This window comes from Thamnophis elegans, chromosome 7 (assembly GCF_009769535.1).
Source record: "Thamnophis elegans isolate rThaEle1 chromosome 7, rThaEle1.pri, whole genome shotgun sequence".
Taxonomy (NCBI): Eukaryota; Metazoa; Chordata; class Lepidosauria; order Squamata; family Colubridae; genus Thamnophis; species Thamnophis elegans.
The window spans coordinates 8,370,726-8,397,030 of NC_045547.1; the positions used below are offsets into that span (position 1 = coordinate 8,370,726).

General features: G+C 41.6%; 1 protein-coding gene across 1 annotated transcript in view; it reads right to left on the reverse strand.

The window, feature by feature from the left end:
* Positions 1-26,305, reverse strand: part of ABCC9 (ATP binding cassette subfamily C member 9) — a 103,257-nt gene that overhangs the window by 67,666 nt on the left and 9,286 nt on the right. Inside the window, 13 exon segments of the mRNA XM_032221116.1 lie at positions 842-851; positions 3,833-3,966; positions 4,751-4,811; positions 8,649-8,696; positions 8,699-8,810; positions 10,358-10,366; positions 10,444-10,521; positions 10,523-10,570; positions 14,157-14,312; positions 17,197-17,355; positions 21,030-21,230; positions 23,414-23,656; positions 25,823-25,989. Coding sequence (XP_032077007.1) covers positions 842-851; positions 3,833-3,966; positions 4,751-4,811; positions 8,649-8,696; positions 8,699-8,810; positions 10,358-10,366; positions 10,444-10,521; positions 10,523-10,570; positions 14,157-14,312; positions 17,197-17,355; positions 21,030-21,230; positions 23,414-23,656; positions 25,823-25,989 — 1,426 coding nt within the window.

A 26,305-nucleotide genomic window follows, 5' to 3' on the forward strand; every position in this document is an offset into this window, starting at 1 on the left:
CAGAGGGCCAGGCGAAGCCATTTTCGCCTTCCCCAGGCTTCAGGAAAGCCTCCAGAGCCTGGGGAGGGTGAAAAATGAGTCCAACAGGCCAACTGGAAGTTTGGAAACAATCCGTTTCCAACTTCCGTTTCTGGTTGGCGATTGAGCCCATTTTTCACCCTCCTCATGCTCCGGAGGCTTTTCTGAAGGCTGGAGGAGGGCAAACACTCCCTCCCCAGGGAGGTGAGATTGTGCGTGCATGCACAGGGGGATCACGCACACATGTGCAGGTAGGCCGGGTGCATTGCATTGTGGGTGCTGGGCATGCTATTGTGCGCACACACCAGAGGTGTGGTCCTACCAGTTCACACCTATTCGGTAGAACCGGTTCGTCAAATCTACCGAACCGGTTAGAAGAGGTTCCACCAGTGGACCCGGAAAGCAGGCCACACCTACAGAAGAGGTTCCAAAATTTTTTGAAACCCACCACTGGTGGTGTGTAATGTCCCGCAGTTATCTACGCATTAATAATGATGTAGTAATATTTCCTTATACATTTTAGGGACCTTTCCTTACATAATTGGTGTTTTCTTTCATACTTTGGATTTCTAATTTCTGTTTCCGTTAGTTGGCAATTGCTAAAACCAATCCCACATGAAAAAAGTATTCAAAGCCTTCTTGATTTAGTTGTCAATTTATTTATTCCTGCACATTGTAATATTTATTCATTTACATATCTCTGTTTTTCCACTGTTGTGCAAACACAATTCCAGCAGCTGCTAACATGTGTAAAATTAAATATATATTATACTCCCTTTCAAATAGCCAACAAAATATTTCTGGTTTTAATTCCATATCTTGCTTTACAATTGCTTCTAACCACTAACTTCTGAATAGCTACTTGGACTGACCTAAGTACTAATTCATAATTTCATACCTGTTCACATGGGCAGCAAGCCACTCCCATCCGGTCACATGGGTGGCAAGCCACTCCCACAAAGGAGGCCACACCCACAGAGTAGGTTCTAACAATGTTTGAAACCCATCACTGGCAAACACACACAATTTTGGCACGCGTTTACAAAAAGGTTCACCATCACTGTGATATGCTGATAATTATAAGCTTCCCAACTACTTTAATTGCCAGTGGTCCAAGATGTATAAAAGTTTGAAACGAATGAAGGCAAATATCATGATGTGAAATCAAATCTGCGTCACTCCCTAGGGCCAGAGATTTACTCTTTCGAATCTTTTGAAAACGATTTGTAGAAAACCAAGCATTAAAAAAAAAAGACAGTTACAAATACAGCATTTCAGGAATGCAAAAAAGAAACAAAGAATTTGCATTGCTCCTGTGGGTTCCCAAATCACCCTGACCTTGGGCTCGTTGGAAAAACAGGGATTTTACTTTGTCCCAAGGGCAGACATTTGAATAAAACACTTTACTAGTAAATTAGAGAAATAAGACAACTGCACCAAACGATATGGAACAGTTTGGAAAAATGGTCTATGGAGACTCTCAATCATCCAGGTCATGGTTTTCCTAAAGGTGCTTTTTCAAAAGGCAATTGGACTTTTTTGGGGGGTGGGGGGGTCCTTGAAAATATTTCGCTTCTCATCTAAAAAGCTTCTTCAGTTCTCGCAAAAGAACTTCTCTGAAAAACTGAAGCTTCTTGGATGAGAAGCAAAATGTTTTCAAGGAAAAAAAAAACTAAGAAAGTCCTGTTGCCTTTTGGAAAAAGTACCCTTGTGACAGTTTGGTGAGAATATATATAGATTTAATTACTCGTCTTGGTACAGAGAACTTCATTCTGTAAACTAAGTTAATGATGATAACCAGGTTGACATAGAAGGAAATGAAGCGCCAAAGCATTATTATCCTCTTGCAATTATTATGACTGTTAAGGGCAAAACAGAGAAAATTTATCTTGAAAAAGTTACATTTTTCTTGGCAAACACCGAACCTCTTCATCTGAATTACCCACAATGCAATGAGCGTGCTGTTTTGGGAATTACGGGATGCTAAATATAGTACACACACAGCAAGGAATCTTGATCCTTATACAACATTAAGATTTATTTTATTTTATTTTGGACTATTTGGAAGGAAGAACAAAATATCATGTTAGAATTAAAAAGAAGCTTTTGACTTGTGGTGTCCTTTGCTCATTCCCACCCAACTGATTTTGAGAGATTTGGAAAAATAATAATAATAAGGTTTGGGTCTTTTATCACTTTGTTATACTTTTTTTTCCCCAGCTTCCATATTTTTTTCCCCAGAATGTTCTCTCATGCAGAGATCATTTGGGTGAAGAACTAAAAATCAAAATTGAACAAAGAATGGAGCTAAGTTTCTAAGTTCAAGCAGAAAAAATAAATTAGCCAGGCTCTGACAACTTATATGCAAATCATTTAATATGACACATCAAAACTTTCACGGCTGTGTTTTGTTCTGCCAAAGCTCGGGAATTTGTTCATAATGTTGAAAATGGCTCCAAGAAGAATTAATCATCTAAAAAGCTTTCGAAGCGATAAGGAACATTTGCTGAACAAATCAGGTTTATTGGACAAGCCACAATTTGGACAGACAAATAGACTGAATAGCATCATTTATTCTCGTACAATTCCCATATCTTATGAATGTTCGTAAATATTCAAGATATGAGCTTGATGCATAAACAGAGGTTATGGAAAAAAATACTGCATAAAAGGTGTTTAACAGAATGTAATTTGGGATCAAATAAATGATGCTTATTTATTTACTTCTGCTTGTCATTTTTTATTTATTATTTTACGTATTTATTTGTCAACATGTACAAGGTAACAGGTATTAGTATAGACATGGAACATTGTAGCATGAGATTGGTACAAATAGATGGATATAAATAAGTATTACATGGCCACGTAAAATGAGTACATATCAATGGGGACAGTAGAGCAGGGGGGGGTAGCAGAGGTGGGTTGCTCCCAGTTTGCCCAGACCACAACTGAGCCCAAACCCTATGTGTTTAAGTGAGAAATGTGAGTTTTGTCCCATTTTATGACTCTTCTTGTCACATTTTGTTAAAATGTTCATGACTGGGAGAGACAGGGGAACAAGGTCAGCCAATGAATAGGCATAGCAACTAAGTCAGCCAATGGGAGCATCAACAGATCTGAGTCTGTGCAGAGAATTGAAACAGAAACTAAAGAATTAAGCAGTCTGCTGCTATGAAAAGTAAACTAGCAGTCTGGGCTTGTCTGCTGAAATGAAACCAACTACTTGTGTTTGCCTGTAACTCTCCTACCTTGTCTTTACTTGGAAGAACCATCCGTTGGTATTGTACATTTATTCATCTATTCTTATGTATATAAAGAAGTTAATGAACCCAGCTGAATCAGTTATCTGTGTGTGCTTTCTGGGTTTGATTTCTCTGCAACAATCTCTGAGTTATTTGTTAACTGAATCATTGCAGTTGTTAAATTAATAATATGGTTGTTACGTGACTCTGGCTTCTCCATTGACTTTGCTTGTCAGAAGGTCACAAAAGGTGGATTGCATGACCTGGGACACCACAACAGTCGTATAAATATTGTGAGACAGTTGTCAAGCCTTAGAATATCAATCATGTGAGCATGGGAATGCCACAATGGTTTTGACTGTGAAAATGGTCTTAAGTCACTTCTTTTCAGTGCAGTTGTAACTTCAAACGGTCACTAAATGAACTGTTGTAAGTGAATTTTACCTGTATTTGGAAAAAGACATGATGGCGAGGTTCTCCCATTGGACCGAGTTCCAAATTACTTCATCAGAGTTTGATAGTTATTGTAATCACCCTGTTTTAAAGCATTCAATCACCTACCTTACGATGGCCCTTCACTGCAAATCTAACAACGGTGGACAGCAGGAACAAGGGTTGTGACCAGATGTGGAACAGCGAGAGAGACGCAAAAGCCTGGGCTGTAGTCAGCTGGGCATCTTCGGCATATGTGTAGGTCACCAAAGGTCTGGTACATCAAGAAAACAGGATATGAGTAGAGCAGTGGTGGGATTCAAGTAATTTAACAAACCGCTTCTCTGTCCTAATGACCAGCTGGGTAGGTGGGGCACAGTGGTCATGTGACTGGGTGGGTGTGGCCAATTCAATGGCACTCACGTCGATGGGCGCTTAGTGTTGGCTGTTACAATAAGGGTTAACCGGAGAGGCAGTTTCTGTAACAGGGCAATAAAGATTAGGCTAGAAACACCAGAACGTTTTCTTTCTGCCTTCCTTACAGGATGAGCCTTGAAAGTGGGGAAAAAAATCAAAAGGAGATTCTTCCAACAACCAGTTCTCCGAACTGCTTAGAAAGTTAACAACCGGTTTCTCCCGAATAGGTGCGAACCGGCTGAATCCCACCACTGGAGTAGAGGCAAATGTTGTTTTTCAAAGAAGCATGGAGTTTTAAACTCAATTCAAAGACCACTTGATGTTTCTTCTTTACATTTCTACATAGGTGGTGGGATCCATAATTCTGCAGTTACTAGCAGGGATGGACTTCAAAATTTTTAGCAAGGGGTTCTCTGTCCGGGTTGCTGGGTGGGCGTGGCCAGCCTCCTGCACCACGGCGGGGAGGGGTGTTTTGCCCTTCTGAAAGGCCCATTTTCCACCCTCACCAGGCTCCTTGCTAAGTTCAGATTTCCTCTCTTTGCACACCAAAACTTCTAGATTTGTACCTCAGAAATAGGGATTGTTGGAAAAAATAAGATCCCAAGCGTATTTTATATTGCCATGCATCAGATACCCACCACCCACCCCAAACCCTTCTTACCGCGAGAACAGCTGCAATAGGTATAGCTGCATTCATAACAACTGCAAAAATAAACACAAACCATCCATTCATTTGATATACCAAATATTTCAGAATCTGTACAGCACATGTTTCAACGTTATTTTCTGCCAGAATTTTTTTTTAAAAAATATGCAGAACTTCTCCTTAACAGGGAAAAGGAATTCTATTCACGTCAAACAAAAACATACTGGAAATATTACAGTTTGTATATTTTATTGCATCGGAGAACCTATTCCAGGAGACCTTGTACATTTTAAATGTAACTCTGTGAGAAAAGGAATTATTTGAAATTATGTTGTTGTATTAGCTGAAGCCCCAGAGAGCTCCTTAAAACTAAAAACAAGCTCATTATCCTGCTTTCATAGATGTGACCTCAGTAATTACTAATGTAAACCAACTCATGTCAGAAAGTTTAAAAGGAACTCTTCGGAATTCTTTGGAGACGGTCGCCATGCATCTCACGGTATGAGAAAAGCAAAAAGAGGTCAGAAGGTCATTTGTTTTGGATTGGGGTCCCTTTTTCCCCCCTTAGTCAAAGGAAATATTAACTGTAAACTCATTCTGGGACAGGAAGTGTCACAAGGCTGAAAAATGAATACAGACATGCGGGAAACATACCGTATTTTTGGGAGTATAAGACACACGTTAGTTTTTGGGGAGGAAATAAGAAAAAAAAATTCTGCCTCTGCCTACCAGTATCCATGGTATTCATCTGGCTAGCATCCTGTCAGCGTGTGAGAGAGTTGAGAACTGTTTGGAAACAGACAGTATTTGCTGTGTGAACAACAAGGAAGGAGACAGCAAGGAGCCTGGGCGTGGCTTGCTCTGTACTAAAGCTGCATGCGGTGCTGATATCTGAAACTAAAACTGAAAGTGAAACTTCTCTCCTCTGCTGAACTACCACCTGCTTTTGTTATGTATATTTACTTTATGTGTTATGTTATATATAAAGAGAAGTTATTGAATCCTGCTGAATCAGTTACTTGTGGGTGCTTTCTGAATGTGATTGCTGCTGCAACACTCTGACACGTCCTTGCAGCGAATGGGGAAGAAGTCAGCTTCAGCACATTATTGCAGCCTGGATAATACCCGGAATACCCCTAATCAGCTGTTCCAGGCTGTAGGGATTGCCACAGACCATCACCTCCTACGTGTCTTGCATTTTGACTACATTTGGTGTATAAGATGCAGCCAAATTTTCACCCATCTTTTTTTTCGGGGGGGGGGGAACGGGAGACTGCATCTTGTACTCCGAAAAATACAGTAACTTTTTCATTGCATGTGATTTCTCTCTAATGGAGAGGAAACTGAATTTGGTAAACAAGGAGAAGCCAAACAAGGCTAAACAACAGTATCACACATGTTCCCCTAGACCAGGGGTCTCAAACTAATGTTATCATGGTGGCATCAAGTGATGTATTGGGACTGTTAGGTTAGCTCCCGTTGGAGAGTGAGTGCGTTCAGAGAAGCGTTGTTGAGAGTTGTGTTGGAGAACACACAAACCAGCATACAGAAACCCTGCAGTTCAAATAGGCTTTTACTTTCGTGAGAAATAGAGGTATCAGAGTCCATCAAACTGTCCAAGTCATACACGGATAAGACAGTCAGTCATCAATGTCTTTCAGTTAAGGGATAATCCAAATAACATAGTCCAGTATCATATAATCAGTTCAACAGTTCAAAGTTTGCTAGCAGTTGCAAACTTACAATAGCTCACGGCACTTTCTAACAGCCAGCTTCCAAAAACACTCAGATCAGAACAGCCCAGGATCTAACGAACAGAGAGCTAAACAGTCGTTCTGGCTCCCTCTTATGGCCGATTGGGGAAAACAGCAACCAATCACATTTTACGTATGATTTAAGGAAACAGGTATAGCATTGTTACATGATTTATATATTGCCAACCCAACCGTTAGATTATATTCCTAACAGGGACTTTTTTCCCTTTCACTGAAATGGGCAGGGCATAGCCAGCACATGACACATCCAGCCCATGGGCTGGGAGTTTGAGAGCCCTACCCTAGACTACAGTTCCTTTTTGGTTACAAAATATAGACTCATAGTAGTGGTGGGTTCCAGATCTCATCACAACCGGTACGGTGTGATGGGGCTGGGCATCCACCATGTGCACAAGCGCTGTGCGCGCCTGCACACCCACCACCCATGACATGCCAGCTGCTCGGCGGGCGCCGTATGCTCTGTGCACATGCACAAATGGCCCAGTTGGGTCAAATATAAGTAAGAATGGCGGGCGGGCGGGCCCCTCCGGAGCACCGTACCGGAACGGTACCTGGTGCTCCCAGCAGGCACTGGTACACCCATACGGGGCGTACTGGCCATAACCCACCACTGACTCATAGGGCTGGAAGGAAGTTTTGGAGGTCTTCTAGTCTAGGGGTGTCAAACCCGCAGCCCGTGGGCCAGGTGCATGTGTGCTGGCCATGCCCACCCTCATTTTAGCGAAGGGGGGAAAAGTTGTGATACGTCACGTGATGACGTGACACATGAGTTTGTTCTAGTGGAACCCTGTCCTCAAGGCAGAAGACCTTATACCAGTCTGGTCAAATGTTTAAGGTAGACATAAGGTAGACATTCCTAGTTCCTGCAACTGTTCATCATACAACTTAGCCTCCAGATCCTTCATCGTCTTTGTTGGTCTTCTCTGCACCCATTCTAAGGTTTTCGACATCTATTTTGTATCTTGGTGAAAAATTCTGCCTCTGGCCTACCAGTATCCATGGTATTCATCTGGCTAGCATCCTGTCAGCGTGTGAGAGAGTTGAGAACTGTTTGGAAACAGACAGTATTTGCTGTGTGACCAGAACTGTACGCAGTATTCTAAGTGTGGCCTCACTACTGTAGTATAAAATGGTATGATCTTGATGTTATCCCTCTGTTGATGCAGCCCAGGACAACATTAGCAATAGCAATAGCAATAGCAGTTAGACTTATATACCGCTTCATAGGGCTTTCAGCCCTCTCTAAGCAGATTACAGAGTCAGCATATTGCCCCCAACAACAATCCGGGTCCTCATTTCACCCACCTCGGAAGGATGGAAGGCTGAGTCACCCTGAGCCGGTGAGATTTGAACAGCCGAACTGCCAGAATTAGCTAAGATTGGAGCATCAAATTCAGAAACTAAACTGAGGGTCTCCAAACTGGGCAACTTTATGACTTAGGGACTTCAACTCCCAGAGTGCCTCAGCCAAAATAGCCTCTTGTATTCAAACCCACCCCCCAACAACTCCTGTGAGGTGAGTTGGATTGGCCCAAAGCCACTAACCCAGTCCTGCCCTTCAAGTTTAAGGCAGGACTAGAAAACACAGTTTCCTGGTGATTGGCCCAAAGTCACCCAATTGGCTTTCATGCTTAAGGTAGGACTAGAACTCACAATCTCCTGGTGACTGGCCAAAAGTCATCCAGCCGGTTTTCATTCCTACAGCAAGACTAGAACTCACAGTCCCTTGGTTTCTAGCCTGGTGCCTTAACCACTAGACCAGATTGGCTCTCTGTTGCAGTGGTGGGTTTCCATTTTTTTTTTACTATCAGTTCGTGTGCACGCAACCAATTCTACAATTCTGCTACTGCTGCTACCGGTTCGCCTGATCAGGGCCGAACCAGCAGAAACCCACCTCTGCTCTGTTGTACTCAGTATTGCTGTAGACTGAATTCTTACCTTTCTGTGACAAAACATGAGTTAATTTTCTCTTTGTTTTCTTTAAAAACAAACAAACAAACCAGGATACTAAATTTATGAACCTTCCTCTGTTACTCTTTGGGTTAACGGTTAATATCAAATAAAGAAATTAAATAAGGCAGACCAACGGCCAGCCATACAATGTCAACAGCTACTTACTGGAAAGAGACGTATACAGAGCAAAGGTTTTGAGACTCGTTAATTCTTCATCCGTGTCTCTTCCACATTTTGACAGAACACCTGCTCCCAGGCGTATAACTTTAAGAGTTTGATGCCCTTTAAGATTTCGTTGGTCTTCTTCAGCCTCTCTGTAGAATATTCCTTGTTCCATAAAAGGAAAGAGATGTAGAAAGCTAAAATGGCACTAATGTCATTTTAAGGGGGTGGGGGGAACTACTGGAATCAATGACAGAATTTTATAAACAGTCTTTATGTCGCTAAGATCTGCCTTCCTCAGTCTGATATCTCTCACGTGTTAAACTACAATTACCATCATCCTCAGCTACTATGATCACACTGACTGGAAGTGACAGGAAGTCTAAGCCAACAAATCTTCATATGTTTTTAATTAAAATTCTTTTCATTATACAATTTTCTTTATTATATATAAAATTTTCATATCCGCAATGGCTGTACTATCTGGGTATAATCTCTTTTAAGTACAAATAATAATCTTATACACACAATAGCTCTAATTATTATTCTCAAAAGCTATTCACCATATTCTTCACATATCCTTATTAAACATTTTCCATTATTTAATTAAATGCTCTGTGGTTTTATCTATAATTAGTTAATAATATCAAACATTATAAATATCATACAACCAACCATCACATTTGTAACCATCTATTAATTATAATGTTTATGAAATCTTCATATGTTTTTGTCTCCAGGCTTTTAATTGTCTTAGTTGCTCTTCTTTGCAGTTTTTCCAAAGTCTCAACATCTTTTTTGTAATGTGGTGACCAAAACTGGATGCAGTATTCCAGGTGTGGCCTTACCAAGGCTTTATACAGTGGTGCTAATACTTCACGTGATTTTGATTCTATGCCTCTCCTTAATCTCTTAATCTCTGGAAGCTTTTAAGAAGAGATTAGAAAACCATTTGTCTGAAATGGTATAGAGTTTCCTGCTTGAGCAGGGAGTTGGACTAGAAGACCTCTAAAGGTCCCTTCCAACTCTGTCATTCTTTGCCACATGCATCGGTTTAAATTGGACAATATCTTGGTTTTGAGATGTAGGAAGTTCTCACCCAGCCCTCTCCCAGAAAAATGAAATATCCTAGGAAATATTGAAAAGGCAGAATATTTCTCTGGATGTGAAAAGAAAGAAACATGTTTTAAAAGAAAGAATAGCTTCCTGTAGCTTCCTGCCCATCCCCACTTTGTCAATGGGCCATTAAGAGGCCAAGCTAGTCCACTTTACATAATAAAGACTTCTCCACTTCAGCTCCGGGGGGGGGATGGATTAAAGCATGATAATATTGGCCCTTTACCCAACTCGCCACGTGGCATCTGAGAACTCAATCTAACCTGGATTCAAAGCACAGCCTAGAGAGTTGCCCCTGCATGGCCCCATGGGAGTCTGACAACCAATTAGAATACATTTCTTACACAGGAACAGGAAACAGAGAGGTGGGACTGAACAGGTTATAAAAAGCCTAGCAAGCCCCTCCCTCGGCCCTCTCTCGTCTTCTCCACCAACATTGAAGCATATGATCACCTTTTCTGTTCAGGGCTCAAGCCATGTGGTCCTGTCCAACAATAAACCCATATTTCCAAGCAGCCTCCATGTCTCCAGTGTCTTTTCCCCACTTGGAGCCGAACCCAGAAGGACATTTCTTTCACTAAGACAATTTCCGTGACACATGTGCTCTGGTTCAAGAAGAACAACTTTTGACAGCTCATATTAAAACCCAATAGAATGAAACAAGAACAACTTACAAGAGTACTTTTTGGGCCTCGGCCAACTTGGTTGCAATGAAATATTGGACGGGTGCCAACAGTAAAATCACAGCCGCCCCTACCACCCGCACTCTTTCCGAGTAAATAGTAGAGCAGGATCACTCCCATAATAATCTACAAAAAAAAATGGGAGAAAGGAGAAGGACTTAGAAAACATTATTCATTTGGATTTCCATTTTCCTTTTTTCCTCTCTGCTCTTTCTATGCCTCTGTAAATCTCAATTGTATTGTCTAACTGGTTTTTATTTTCATTTAATTTCCATTTCATTCCATGAATGGAATCCAAAAAAAGAAATTAGCCAAAAATAAAGAGAGAAATAGTGGGAAGCGAAAAAGAAAAATCCTGGGGAGGGTTATCCCAAAAATCTATCGAAAAGTGAGAGAAAAGATCCAGAAGAAACGAAATAATACATATAAAAAGAAGAAAAAGAGGTAGGGGAAGAAACTAGGAACAGGGGATTAGTAAAATAAAATGAAATACGTTAATCATGGTAATGGTATATATAGCTAATAAAGAAGTGATTGAACTATACTAACATTATTACCTGTGCAAATTATTAAGTAAATGTTGATTATATGCACTACTGAGTTTGAAGATATATGTTACTTACAGAACACTAGATGGAAAGGAAATGATAAATTTGGTTATTTCTAAAGAGATAGAAATGAAATGCTTTAGGTATATAATTTTTTTTTAAGTTGGGGAAATATGGGAAGAAAATACGGCTAAAATGGGAAATGGAAATATAATGTAAAATGAATTATGTATATGTGAAATGTTAAAGTGGGGGAAACGGACAGCACTCTGTTTACAAAAGAATTTTAAATATGCAAAACTAAAAAACATCTTTGTTTAAAAGAGGGGCGGGGAAGAAAACACTATTCATTTGCACGTAACTGCACCGATTTTTGACTGGAGATGTAGAAACAGCTCCAGATGTTGGAACTATTAAAAACGTGGAGAGACGCTCTTATAGACTTTGAAAAACCTACCATGTTTAGGCATGGCTTACAGTTTTAAAAATCAACAAATGTTTGGGTATTAGAGCTGGGCAAATCATATGAAGGTTACAACATAAAGCACATGGGCAAGAAAAGTGTACGGTACCCTCAACTGTTGAATGGACTATGGTGCCTCCAACATTTGCAGCATCTGCATCTTTCAGATGGGAATTCTCTCCTGGTGTGATACCCCAAATACTTTACCTACATGTCAGGGGTGGGTTTCTCGCCCCGTTCCAACCGGTTCGGTTGGAACAAGGCCGGCGGTGTCCTCGTGCACGCGCGCAGTGCACACATGCGTACTAGCGTCTGTGCGATGCTCCAGCTGCTCCTGGAGGATCGCGCAGGCGCTGTATGCGTCCTGCGCATGCGTGGAAGCGGCAGAACTCGTCAAACCGGGTAAGAAACGCGGGCGGGCGGGTGGACCCTTCGGCGTTCCCGGAAGTTACTTACTTCCGGGTTCGCCAACCAACCGGTTCGCGGGGACCGCCGCGAACCACCTGAAACCCATCCCTGAGTTGCAGCATCTGCATCTTTCAGATGGGAATTCTCTCCTGGTGTGATAGCCCAAATACTTTACCTAGATGTGCATGTGTAGTAAATCATCTCGAGATGAATCCAATGCAAGGGAAGCTTTATTCTAACCACTGGGTGGCGCAAGTGGTTAGAATGCAGCATTCCACTGCCAGGATTTCGATCCTGGCTGGGTCAAGGTTGACTCAGCTTCCCATCCTTCCGAGGTTGATCAAATGATGACTCAGATTGTTGGGAGCAATAAGCTGACATTTGTAAAACTGTTGTGGTGGCACAGTAGTTAGAATGAATACTGCAGGCTACGTCTGCTGACTGCCGGCTGCCGCAGTTCGATCCTGATTGCCTCAAGGTTGAACTCAGCCTTCCATCTTTCTGAGGTTGGTCAAAGGATAACCCAGATTGTTGGGGACGATAGGCTGAATTGTAAACCGCTTAGAGCGGGCTGTAAAGCTCTGTGAAGGGGTATATAAGTTTAAGTGCTACTGTCTTAGAATGGCTGTAAAAGCACTATGAAGCAACATATAAGTTAAGTGCTATTGCTATTTATCATTTTTAATGCCTTGAAGGCAGGAGTTGAAATCCCGAGCTCACAGACAAATGGTCAGCTATGTGGGTAACCCACTTTATGACTGTTGCAACTTACAACCATAATGGATGGGCTTCATTACAGTCATAAGCTGAGGACTGCATTAATTAGGACAAAATCTGATTTATTTCAGTTTATACAGAAATCAACACTGAATACCAAAGCTAGTGTGCCATCTGCTCTTCCCATCTCCCCGATTCCATTAAAGTTTTTAGAATTCTGTCAATCTTAAACCACGGTTTAAATAAGGAGAATATCGTTAGATGATATCTCAACAAGCCGTATATTTTACCAACGAGAGGGTATATTATATTAATCGCTTCAGGATTTGGATCGAAACACAGTTATTAATCACTTGTGACTTGATACACACAACTATATAACAGGACTACACGGTTCACCCACAAAACCGCGCTCGACTAAACGCGCCCGACTAAACTGCGTCGCTGACGTCATCAAACAGGGCGACAACAGGGCGGAGACAGAAGCATGCTGTAAACCCCTAAACCTAAATTAACCCCTACACCTAACCTAACCTCCCTAACCCTAATCCTAAACCTAACCCTAAACCTAACCCTTAACCTAACCCTAAACCTAATCCTAACCCTTAACCTAACCCTAAACCTAACCATAACCCTTAACCTAACCCTAAACCTAACCCTAACCCTTAACCTAACCCTAAACCTAACCCTAAAGCTAACCCTAAACCTAACCCTTACCTTAAGTTGAATCGGCTTGCTTTCAAAGCGCTATTTAAAGCGCCCTTCTTTCTCCACGCTGGCTGTTGTCGCCCTGTTGATGATGTCAGCGACGCGGTTTAATCGGGCCACGGTTTAGTCGAGCGCGGTTTTGACGGGTCACGGGACTACACATGTTATAGTTGCCAATGACATCACCCTGGTAAGTATTATTGTGCAAGCTTCAACCATATAACAAAGTTTGTTCATTGAGGATTATGGGACTTGAATACCCTAACCTCAGTGTACATTGCAAGTTAGTGTAATTTGTAGCTTATGCCTGTGTTCCTCAACTTTGGCAAATTTAAGATGTGAGGATTTTCAACTCCCAGCATACTAGCTGGTTGGGGAATTCTGAGAGTTGAAGTCCAGACCTCTTCAAGTTGCCGAGATTTTAAAACACTGGTTTCTTCCATACTATCTGAGGTAAAAATGAACTCGCTGTTCTCCATCGTATCATGAGTCGCGGTGGCGCTGTGGTTAGAGTGCAGTACTGCAGGGCTACTTCTGCTGATCACCAACTGCCAGCAGTTTGGCAGTTCAAATCTGACTAGGCTTCAAAGTTGACTCAGCCTTCCATCCTTCCGAGGTCGGTAAAATGAGAACCCGGATTGTTGGGGGCAAGGTGCTGACTCTGTAAACTGTTTAGAGAGGATGGAAAGCACTATGAAGCGGTATATAAGTTTAAGTGTTATTGCTATTGCTATATCAGTGAGGATGGGACACTTTTTAAGGAATGGGAATCCTTCCATTTCAATCATATATTCTCTCTCCAAAACACTCAATCAAAATGAAATCTGTTGCTTTTTCCAAAAAATTGACCCTTACTTCGATGCTCTACCTGAACGGGCATAGCCCACAAGTTGGGACACAGGAACAAGAACCACATAAGTTGGTTTGTTTCTATGGCAACCAGGTTATTGATCTGTCCTAATGTCATCTCTCCCATGGACAAATTAGATGTGGAAAGCCTCAGGATTTTGTTATAGATCATTGCCTAGGAAAAGAAGCAAGAAAAACACCAGTGAATATTAGGAATCTCCGCATCGGAAATCACAACCAGTACAAGCTCCACACAATGTTAGGGGACGATCGCGTGGGCTGCACTTCCAGCTTACAATTTTAGAACCATGCGTTGGGACCCTTGTTCCCAGAAGATCATGCAGGCCAAAAATTATGGGGCTTATCTACTCACCAATCTAGGGAGCATCATTCACACAACCAATCGGAATGTATGGGTTGACATGAAAATAACCAGTTCTATCACCACTCCTGTCATGTATCACGGTATATCACAGAGCTAGATAAATAACCAATTCCATCTCTACTTTTGTTGTGTTTCATCAACACTAGAGTGTTCGTACTCAATGTGTCTTACAATTAATTAAATTTATTTATTAGACTACTAGCCAATAACCCGGCGTTGCCTAGGTATTTATTTATAGGGGGAAATGTAAGGACCAAACATAATTTCTAATGTTGGATTTTCCCCCTTACCAGAGGGAACCCCCGTGGAGTACTGTGAAGCCGTTACCATGGCAACTCCACTGCGCTGCACAGTAGAAGCCATTTTATGGCACAAAGGCTGTATCTTAACAGAACACACATCCCGAGGGGTATTAAAGGTGACTCCCCCCCCCAGGTATTTTTCTCCAGAGGGTAAGTCATCTGTGTACCAAGTTTGGTTGAAATTGTGCAAGGCATTCCAGAGTTATGCTGGAACATACACACACACACACATTTGTGTGTGTGTGTGTGTGTGTGTGTGTGTGTGTATTTGTTTTCGTAGATTTTCATGGGTACAGGTATGCAGGTCTTGGCGTATTTGGATCTTTTCCTGTGTAAGATTGAGAGTATCTTGGCAATGTTTCAACGAGGTCCCACTTCCCATCTTCAGGCTGGTGCCTTCGGCTTCATGCTTGTGCGAGCAAAGCGTGATCGGAGCTGTCGTCTTTCTATAAATATTGGTCTGTGTGTGTGGAGTGCTGGCTTTTTTGCTGTAAGTGGATTGGTTGGCTGTGTTGTAACATCTTGATTAGTTGATGGAGTTGATGTTTGCAGATTAGTCAGCTGTTTTGTAACATCCTGGGTGGCTGAGGTACTGGCTGTGTGCCTATTGTTCTTTTGTGTTGTAACGACCTGGGTAATGGGCTGTGTGATGACATCCTGAGCTCTATTGTAGTGATATCCTGAGCCCTGTGCTGCAACCTCCTGGGGGGGTTGGCTGTGTTGTAACATCCTGAGCCTTTGCGTTGTAACCTCCTGAGTTCTGTGAAGTAATGTCCTGAGCAGATGGCTGTGGTGTAACATCCCGGGCTTTGGTTTGGCTCCGAGTTTGCGGTCTGGCCATGTATTCATGGCGTGTGTCAGTTTGCTTTGTGTAGGGGTCGGAGAGGGGTGCAGCAGTTGGTGATGCCGCGTGATTTGGCTTCTGGATGGTGGTGCATTTGGTCTATGGGATGGGTTTGGGTTTGAGTCTGGTGAGGGTGATTGGTGGTTGCATCCTGTGCTGTTCTGGGTCCGGTGTCGGTTTTCTTGGCAAAGGCTCAGGATATTACAATGCAGCCACCCCCCCACAGGAGGTTACAATCTTACACGGGAAAAGACCCGAATACGTCAAGACCTGCATGTGTGTGTGTGTGTGTTTCTGTTTGTGTGTATGTGTGTGTGTGTGTATCTATATCTATCTATGTCTATGTCTATGTCTATATCTATATCATCTATATCTATCTCTATCTCTATCTCTATCTCTATCTCTATCTCTATCTATCTCTATCTCTATCTCTATCTCTATCTATCTCTATCTCTATCTCTATCTCTATCTCTATCTATCTCTATCTCTATCTCTATCTCTATCTATCTCTATCTCTATCTCTATCTCTATCTCTATCTCTATCTCTATATCTATCTATCTCTATCTCTATCTCTCTCTATCTCTATTTCTCTCTATCTCTATCTCTATCTCTATCTATATCTATATCTATATCTATATCTATATCTAATCTATCTCTATCTCTATCTCTATCTCTATCTCTATCTCTATCTCTATCTCTATCTCTATATCTATCTATATATCTATATATCTATATCTATATCTATATCTATATCTATATCTATATCTATATCTATATCTATATCTATATCTATATCTATATCTATATCTATATCTATATCTATATCTATATCTATATCTATATCTATATCTAACTATCTATCATCTATCTATCTATCTATCTATCTATCTATCTATCTATCTTCTATCTATCTATCTATCATTATCATCTATATCTATCTATCATCTATCACCTATCACCTATCACCTATCACCTATCTATCATCTATCATCTATCATCTATCATCTATCATCTATCATCTATCATCTATCATCTATCATCTATCATCTATCATCTATCATCTATCATCTATCATCTATCATCTATCATCTATCATCTATCATCTATCATCTATCATCTATCTATCTATCTATCTATCTATCTATCTATCCATCTATCCATCTATCCATCTATCTATCTATCTATCTTATATCTATATCTATATCTACATCTACATCTATATGAACTATATTTAACATATGAACTATATTTCATTTTAACTATACTGAAATATCAATCAAGTAAGTTCAATTATTTTTCATCCTAGCTTTTCCATTCCATTGTTTCGTCACCGCAGCATCTGAGATGCCAGTCAAAGGCCAAAATGAGTCTTTTGGAAAGCCTTTTGGAAAATTGCATATCCCTGATGTAAATAGCTTTATCGGTCTTTTATCCTACTTTACCTTGTCTTTCTTAAGAACAAGTGAATTAAGTAAAGGTGCATAGAGTTAAAATCCTACAAGGGGATGAAATTAAGCCACTATTCACCAGTAAAGCTCCTCGTAGGTTGATGCCAGTTTCTATGGTAACATAATAGGAAGCCTGGAGAAATGTCCTTTGAAGGATAAGCGCCAGGAACAGGAGGACAGCCAGGACATAATTGTCTTTGAGGAAATCTCTTGAGGTGAGGAATGGCCCTGTATAGGTCTTTGGAGAGAAGAGAAAGAAGCAGCTTCAGAAAGCTTTGAAAGCATTCTCCAATCATGAAAGGAACAATTATGACCATCACCTACATTAACGGCAGTGGTGGGATAATAGCAGTTAGACTTATATACCGCTTCATAGGGCTTTCAGCCCTCTCTAAGCGGTTTACAGAGTTAGCATATCAGCATATCGCCCCCACAGTCTGGGTCCTCATTTCACCCACCTCGGAAGGATGGAAGGCTGAGTCAACCTTGAGCCGGTGAGATTAGAACCGCTGAACTGCAGATAACAGTCAGCTGTAGTGGCCTTCAGTACTGTACCCTAACCACTGCGCCACCTCGGCTCTATCTACCTCGGCTCTATCTACCAGATAAGACTGGTACATGTTGGTACAGGTGTAACGGTGTCTACTGGGAGAACCAGGTACTGTTCTGGTACAGTGCTCCGGAGGGTCCACCTGCCCACCCATCCTACTTAGCGGTATTTGAGCTGATCGGGGCTTCCGTGCACGCACATGGAGCATACAGTGCCTGCACGACGCTCCACTGAGCAGCTGGAGTGTCATGGAGCATTGTGGGCAGTAAGTACGCACACGCGCTCTGCACATGTGCTGCTCGCGTGCATGTGGTGGGCGCCCGGCCCCGTTGCACCATACTGGTTGCAACGGGATCCAGAACTCAACGGTATCCAACCTTAGAAACTTTAAGACTTGTGGGCTCCAACTCCCAGAGTTGGCTGGTTGGGGAATTTTATTGATTCCATTTTACTTTTATTTTATTTATTTGTTTTGTCAAGTGTGTGTAAGATAATAGATATAAGTACAAACAAGATTATGAATACATGAAATGGATACGAATAAATAGCAATAGCAATAGCAGTTAGACTTATATACCGCCTCATAGGGCTTTCAGCCCTCTCTAAGCAGTTTACAGAGTCAGCAAATGCCCCCACAATCTGGGTCCTCATTTCACCCACCTCGGAAGGATGGAAGGCTGAGTCAACCTTGAGCCGGTGAGATTTGAACCGCTGAACTGCAGATAACAGTCAGCTGAAGTGGCCTGCAGTACTGCACTCTAACCACTGCGCCACCTCTAAATGGGGTTGTTAGGACAGGGACGGCAGGCACATTGGTGCCAGGGGTGGGTTGTTGCTGGCATTACTGCAAGTTCGGCACACAGAAAATGTTATGCATGCGTGCTCGCATTTGTACCTAAAAAAAGTCGGTGCATGTGCAAAATGTTTCAAAGGGGGAAAAAATCACACTTCTGCAATGAACATTGTTCTGCGCATGCACAGAACTGAAAATCAAGATGGCATGAGAATTGGTTTGGGGGTGTGGCAGCCTGGGTCGCTGTCAGTTCCCAGGCTGCCAAATTGCTACCGGTTCGGCTGAACCAGGACGAACCAATAGGAACCCATCTCTGGTTGGTGCGCTTATGCACGCTCCTTACAGACCTCTTAGGAATGGGGTGAGATCAACAGTAGAGAGTCTAAGGTTAAAGTTTTGGGGGGTTGGGGAAGAAACCATAGAGTCAGGTAACGCATTCCAGGCATCGACCACTCTGTTGCTGAAGTCGTATTTTCTGCAGTCAAGTTTGATATGATTTACCTTAAGTGTGTATCTCTTGTGTGTTCGTGTATTGTTTTGATTGAAGCTGAAGTAGTCATTGACAGGTAGAACATTGTAGGGGATAATTTTATGTACTACGCTTAGGTCAGACTGAAGGTGGTGTAGTTCTAGGTTGTCGAACCCCAAAATTTCAAGCCTGGTGGCGTTTAGGGATTCTGTTGCGAGCAGAGGAGTGGAGGACTCCTCTCGTGAAATATCTCTGGACTCGCTCAATTGTATTAATGTCCGATACGCAGTGCAGGTTCTAGAGAGATGAGCTGTATTTGAGAATTGGTCTAGCAAAGGTTTTGTATGCTCTGGTTAGTAGTACAATGTTACCAGAGAAGAAAATTCTGGGAGTTGAAGTCCCCAAATCTTAAAGTGGCCAAGGTTGGATACACCTGACCTACATAAGGAATATGAATCAATTAACAGAGCAATTGTATACTAGTCTCTTCACTACCCTATTCAATTGAGGAAGGTTTATTCTAAATTTAAGTAACGAAATAGAAGAGGCCTTGGAGGTCTTCTAGTCCAATCCTCTGCTCGGGCAGGAAACCCTATCCTATTGGCTGCTCAATCTCTTCTTAAAAACCTCCTGTGTTGGAGCACCTACATATTCTGGAGGCAAGTTGTTCCACTGATTAATTGTTCTCACTGTCAGGAAATTCCTCCTTAGTTCTAGGCTGGGTCTCTCCTTGTTTAGTTTCCATCCATTGCTTCTTCTGCCATTTGATGCCTTAGAAAATAAAATGACCCCCTCTTCTTGTGGCAGGCCCTGAAATATTGGAACATTGCTATCATGTCTCCCCGGTCCTTCTTTTCACCAGATTAGATATACCCAATTCCTGCATCCGTAATCCCAGATTTTTCCCAGGGTGAAAAAATAGATGCGTGTTGTGGCCCGCCGGTGGCCAGCAGAGCTGGCAGCAGAGTTGGACAGTGAGGAAGTCGGGGAGGAAGATGGGCAGTCCTGGGCGTTGAGAAAAGCTCAGACGAGGGGTTGCGTCAGAGGCAAAGAGGGAGTTAGACAGAAGTGAGGCAGAAGAACAGCTGGAGCCTGTTCCCAGTGTGTGTATGCGAAGAGCTGCCAGAAGACAAGAACAACTAAGAAAGCAGGGTTGACTTAAGAGTAAAGCCACACTTGGAGGTGATTGACCCCTCCCAGAGAAAACAGACGAGAAACGAACAGGGAGTGGGCTTTTGCATGGAAAAAAAATTATTCAGTCCAGAAAGCTGTTTGTGATTATAAGAGAATCTGTGCTAAGTTTTGCTTTGCCCTGTTTTTGGAAGCTAGTCAGAGGTGGGTCCTACCAGTTCGCACCTATTCGGTAGAACCAGTTCGTCAAACCAGTTAGAAGAGGTTCCACCAGTGGACCTGGAAAGCAGCCACACCTACAGAAGAGGTTCCAAATTTTTTTGAAACCCACCACTGGTCCTTGGATATGATTATTCTACACTATCATGCTCATATTTATAAAACTCAGTGCCTCTGTGAAAGGTAAGGCTGACTACTGCGTTTGTGGTGCAATCAGAACATTGCGTGTGTTGAAGTTGTTTTAACGCAAACCAAAGATGCCTTTTAAAAAACAAGTTTACATCCTATTCTTATGCATGCCAGTGCTGTGTGTGAGGTAATTTAAGATGGTTCTGACAAGTGTCGTCGGCATCTTCATATCCGGTCACATGGGCGGCAAGCCACTCCCATCTGGTCACATGGGTGGCAAGCCACTCCCACAAAGGAAGCCACACCCACAGAGTAGGTTCGAACAATTTTTGAAACCCACCACTGAAGCTAGTTATCTGGCAGCGCTCTAAACGAGATAAGGTGCATGTGGATAAACATTCCTTGGAAAGACTGTTTCCTTGCTGACTGTGAATAAAAGGAATTCACAATCTGGTCAATAAGAGAGGTTTTGTCGGGACCAAGACTGTGCTTCTTGCTTTCTAAGGAAGCCTGCGTCAGAACAATATGCAGACCCGGGACAAGAGAAACAAATGTTGGTTAAGAGGCAAGTACACAAATAAATAGTCTAGCCCATTATGCCTGCTGGAATGGTTAACTTACACTGGCGGCATTGTTGCTTGTAGAATTGCCCGGATCGGTAGGAAAACTGTCAATGATGCCAGAAATGCAAAGCGGTCCAGCAAATCCCAGAAGATCTGCTAAATAGCGGAAGGTGCTGCTAAGGAGAATGGGGCGGCCAAACGCCCGATACATCGCTAACCAGATGGAAGGAGTACGGTTTGGATGGTTAGCTACTTTTTTCTGAAAAGAAGAGGAAAAAAAAGGAATTAATAAATAATGATTGAACCATGATTAATCAATCGTGATGATCAACAACTAAAATAAAATAATTAAAAAGTTTTCCCTGTACGCCGAGGTACGAAGAATGCTGTTCCCCTTCCTATCAAAGTGGTACCTATTTATCTACTCGCACTTGCATGCTTTCGAACTGCTCGGTGAACGGGAGCTCCCTCCGTCACACAGTTCTTGGGTCTCAAACCTTCCAGCTGACAAGCTCAACATCTTTCAACTACTGAGCCATCATGTCCCTCCCCCCCCTAATAATTACAACCAATAAGTAAATGCAAAACTTTTCTTTTAAAAGTAATTTGCTAGCCAGAAAAACAACTAATTATAAGCAAACGTCTTGCACTCTCTTTGGGGGCTGCCCATGAAGACAATCCAGAATTTACAACTGGCAGAGAATGTACAGTTTGGGGAGCTCTGTCCTTATCTGAGCCACACCACACTGCTACTTGACCAGTATTGTGTCCTAGCTGGTTTTCAGGTGAAATTCAAGGGGCTAGTTATCAGCTTTAGAGCCCTACATGTAACAGAGGTTATTTACAATATCTATCTATCTTTCTATCATCTATCATCTATCTATCTATCTATCTATCTATCTATCTATCTATCTATCTATCTATCATCTATCAATCTCTATCTCTATCTCTATCTCTATCTATCTATCTATCTATCTATCTATCTATCATCTATCTATCTATCTATCTATCTATCTATCTATCTATCTATCTCTATCGCTATCTATCTATCTATCATCTATCTATCTATCATCTATCATCTATCATCTATCATCTATCATCTATCATCTATCATCTATCATCTATCATCTATCATCTATCTATCATCTATCTCTATCTCTATCTATCATCTATCATCTATCATCTATCATCTATCATCTATCATCTATCATCTATCATCTATCATCTATCATCTATCATCTATCATCTATCATCTATCATCTATCTATCTCTATATCTATCTATCTCTATCTCTATCTATCATCTATCATCTATCATCTATCATCTATCATCTATCATCTATCATCTATCATCTATCATCTATCATCTATCATCTATCATCTATCATCTATCATCTATCATCTATCATCTATCATCTATCTATCTATCTCTATCTATCTATCATCTATCATCTATCATCTATCATCTATCATCTATCATCTATCATCTATCATCTATCATCTATCTATCATCTATCATCTATCATCTATCATCTATCATCTATCATCTATCATTTATCTATCTATCTCTATCTATCTATCTATCTATCTATCTATCTATCTATCTATCATCTATCTATCATCTATCATCTATCATCTATCATCTATCTCTATCTCTATCTATCTATCATCTGTCATCTATCATCTATCATCTATCATCTATCATCTATCTATCTCTATCTATCTATCATCTATCATCTATCATCTATCTATCTATATCTCTATCTATCTATCATCAATCATCTATCATCTATCATCTATCATCTATCATCTATCATCTATCATCTATCATCTATCATCTATCATCTATCATCTATCAATCTATCTATCTATCTATCTATCTATCTATCTATCTATCTATCTATCTCTATCTCTCATCTATCATCTATCATCTATCATCTATCATCTATCATCTATCATCTATCATCTATCATCTATCTATCTATCATCTATCTATCTATCTATCTATCATCTATCATCTATCATCTATCATCTATCATCTATCATCTATCATCTATCATCTATCATCTATCATCTATCATCTATCATCTATCTATCTATCTATCTATCTATCTATCTATCTCTATCTATCTATCTATCTATCTCTATCTATCATCTATCATCTATCATCTATCATCTATCATCTATCATCTATCATCTATCATCTATCATCTATCATCTATCATCTATCATCTATCATCTATCATCTATCATCTATCAATCATCTATCATCTATCATCTATCATCTATCATCTATCATCTATCATCTATCATCTATCTATCTATCTATCTATCTATCTATCTATCTATCTATCTATCTATCTATCTATCTAAATTTTAATTAACATTTTTGAAAATAATTTTAATAACTTAATCATTATTAAGGAACTGTTCAAGGAATTACCTTTTGCTCCTCGTAGGCATCTTTCAAGCAGACATAGTTAGTGAGTGCCCTCATGGCAATGGGCAGCTTGCCTATTGCTTTCAGGTCGATGGGTTTTTTGTGAGCTGATATGATCAGGGGATTCATCCACCAATACGTTGCCTTGGACAGCAAGTTGACAAAGGGCTGAAGAAATCTCACACCCAGATCCTGGAGGTCTTCGGGCGGCTTTACTTTTTGAGGACTTGAGAAAAATACATATTTCTGGGGATAAGGCGTAGAGAACAGGCTGTGTTGAGAATTAGTTTGCGATGAAAAGATACGTTGCTACTTGAAAGAAAACAGCATGTGGTCTAGACTCTAGAGCAGTGTTTCTCAACCTTGGCAACTTGAAGATGTCTGGACTTCAAGTCCCAGAATTCCCCAGCCAGCATTCTCTGGCTGGGGAATTCTGGGACTTGAAGTCCAGACATCTTCAAGTTGCCAAGGTTGAGAAACACTGCTCTAGAGACTGTTTGAACTAATGATGAAGGCACCAGGCTAGGAGACTGTGAGTTCTAGTTCCACACTAGGCATGACAGCCATCTGGGTGACTTCAGGCCGATCACCAGGAGACTGTGAGTTCTAGTCCAAGAGGCTGTAAGTTCTAGCCTCACCTTAGGCATGAAAGCTGGCTGGGTGACTTTGGGTCAATCACCAGGGGACTGTGAGTTCTAATCTCACTTTAGGCATGAAAGCCTAAAGCTGGGTGACTTCAGGCCAATCATCAGGAGACTGTGAGTTCTAGTCCAAGAGACTATAAGTTCTAGCCTCACCTTAGGCATGAAAGCTGGCTGGGTGACTTCAAGCCAATCACCAGGAGATTGTGAGTTCTAGTCCAAGAGACTGTGAGTTCTAGATCCTCCTTTGGCATAAAAACCAGCTTTGGGCTCTCTTAGCTCAACCCATTTCACAAGGTTATTGTATAGGAGGGAGTATTAGTTATGTTTGCTCCTTTGATGTGGCGCAGTGGTTAAATGCAGCACTGCAGGCTATTTCAGCTGACTGCAGTTCTGCAGTTCGGCTGTTCAAATCTCACCGGCTCAAGGTTGACTCAGCCTTCCATCCTTCCGAGGTGGGTAAAATGAGGACCCGGATTGTTGTTGGGGGCAATATGCCGACTCTGTAAACCGCTTAGAGAGGGCAGAAAGCCCTATGAAGCGGTATATAAGTCTAACTCCTATTGCTATTGCTATTAAAATAGTGTGATAAAAATGAATAAATATAAATAAATCAACATGGCACCCACATCCGCTGAAAGAAAGGGACTCAGCACTCAAAGACGACCAAGGTATTCTGGCACCTGAATCAATATAATATTTTTCTTTAAAAACCCTAGCCCAGTGTTTCCCAAACTTGGCAACTTGAAGATGTCCGGACTTCAACTCCCAGAATTCCCCAGCCAGCGAATGCTGACTGGGGAATTCTGGGAGTTGAAGTCCGGACATCTTCAAGTTGCCAAGTTTGGGAAACACTGCCCTAGTCCATGGCAAATGCCTTATTTCTGGTTTAAAAGCTCATGTAAGCATGTGAGCGGGAGATTCAGATTGTAGCCGAAGATCCAAAATAAATACTAAGGAACTAGTAAACGTGTGTTTGTGATATCCTGTACAATGCACCATTAATTATTCTCTTTGAGTTAGTTTTTTTAATTAAAAAAAAAGATGAATGCCTCCAAATCTGAAAAACAGAACACTTGGCTTTTAGCAAAGGCTAAATCCACCATCGTCAAGCAGGCATTCTCTAGAGTTCAAAATGCAAAATTCCCAGCCAGTACTGGGCATATAGCCAAAACACATATAAAGCATGCTAGTAGGGAAGGGATGGATTAACCATCCCCATTTGCCAGTGATTTGTTGAGGACAGTGGTGGGACTTGAATAACTTAACAACCAATTTTCTGGATGGTTAGGCGTGGCTGGTGGTCATGTGACTGGGTGGGTGACATCACTCATCACATCCAGCCCTGCCCCCTGGTCCACTCGTCTCAAAGACAGTGGTAGGATTCAGCTGGTTGGGGCTAATCCCACCACAGGCTGGCCACGCCCCTGCCCATTTTTGGCCCTTTTTTGGCCATTTTTGGCTGTTTTGGGGGTCGTTTTCAGGGCATTTTTTCAAGCCATTTTCAGACCGTTTTTTAAGCCATTTTCAAGCCAGTTTGGGGCCATTTTCAGGCCTGAAAAATAGCTCAAACAGCCAAAAAACCACCCTGAAAAGAGGCCGGAAAACAAGCAGGAGTGGGGCCAGCCAGTGATGGGATTTGGCGGTTCATTGAACTGTGCAGACTCTTAACTATCGGTTTGCGCGAACTGGTGCGAACTGGCAGTAGCCCACCTCTGGTTGAGGAACAACGCATGATATTGAGGAACAACACACCTTGAGATGTTCTTACCCGAACACGTATCACGTTGATCTCCACAGCCATTAGCAACCCATAAAGCACCACCATTGTCCCAGTGATGCAGAAACGCAGCTGACCAAAATAGATCTCGTCTTGGCAATATCTGACCAGCTTGATAGTTTTGGTGACAAAGGCCATGATCCAGTACAAAAAAAGAGCTGCGGGGCCAAAAGAAATACGTAGCCCTCAATTCCATGTATGCAACATTTATTCTCCAAGCAAGCAACTAAATATGTCATATTCTGAAGAAGGTTGAACTGGAAAAAATTAGACTGAGTGGTCCCTGATGCTCCCCAAAGCTGATTGTTTTCTTGCAGACATTTCATTGCCCAACTAGGTAATATCATCAGGGCTAGAAGGGAGTGAGATTTGCTCAGTTTATATACAAGCGGCTTGCCCTCCCATTGTTGATGGGAGTGTTCTTGGTAGTTCCTTGATTCGGCTGCTGTTTAACAGTGCTTTGTAGCCCTAAAG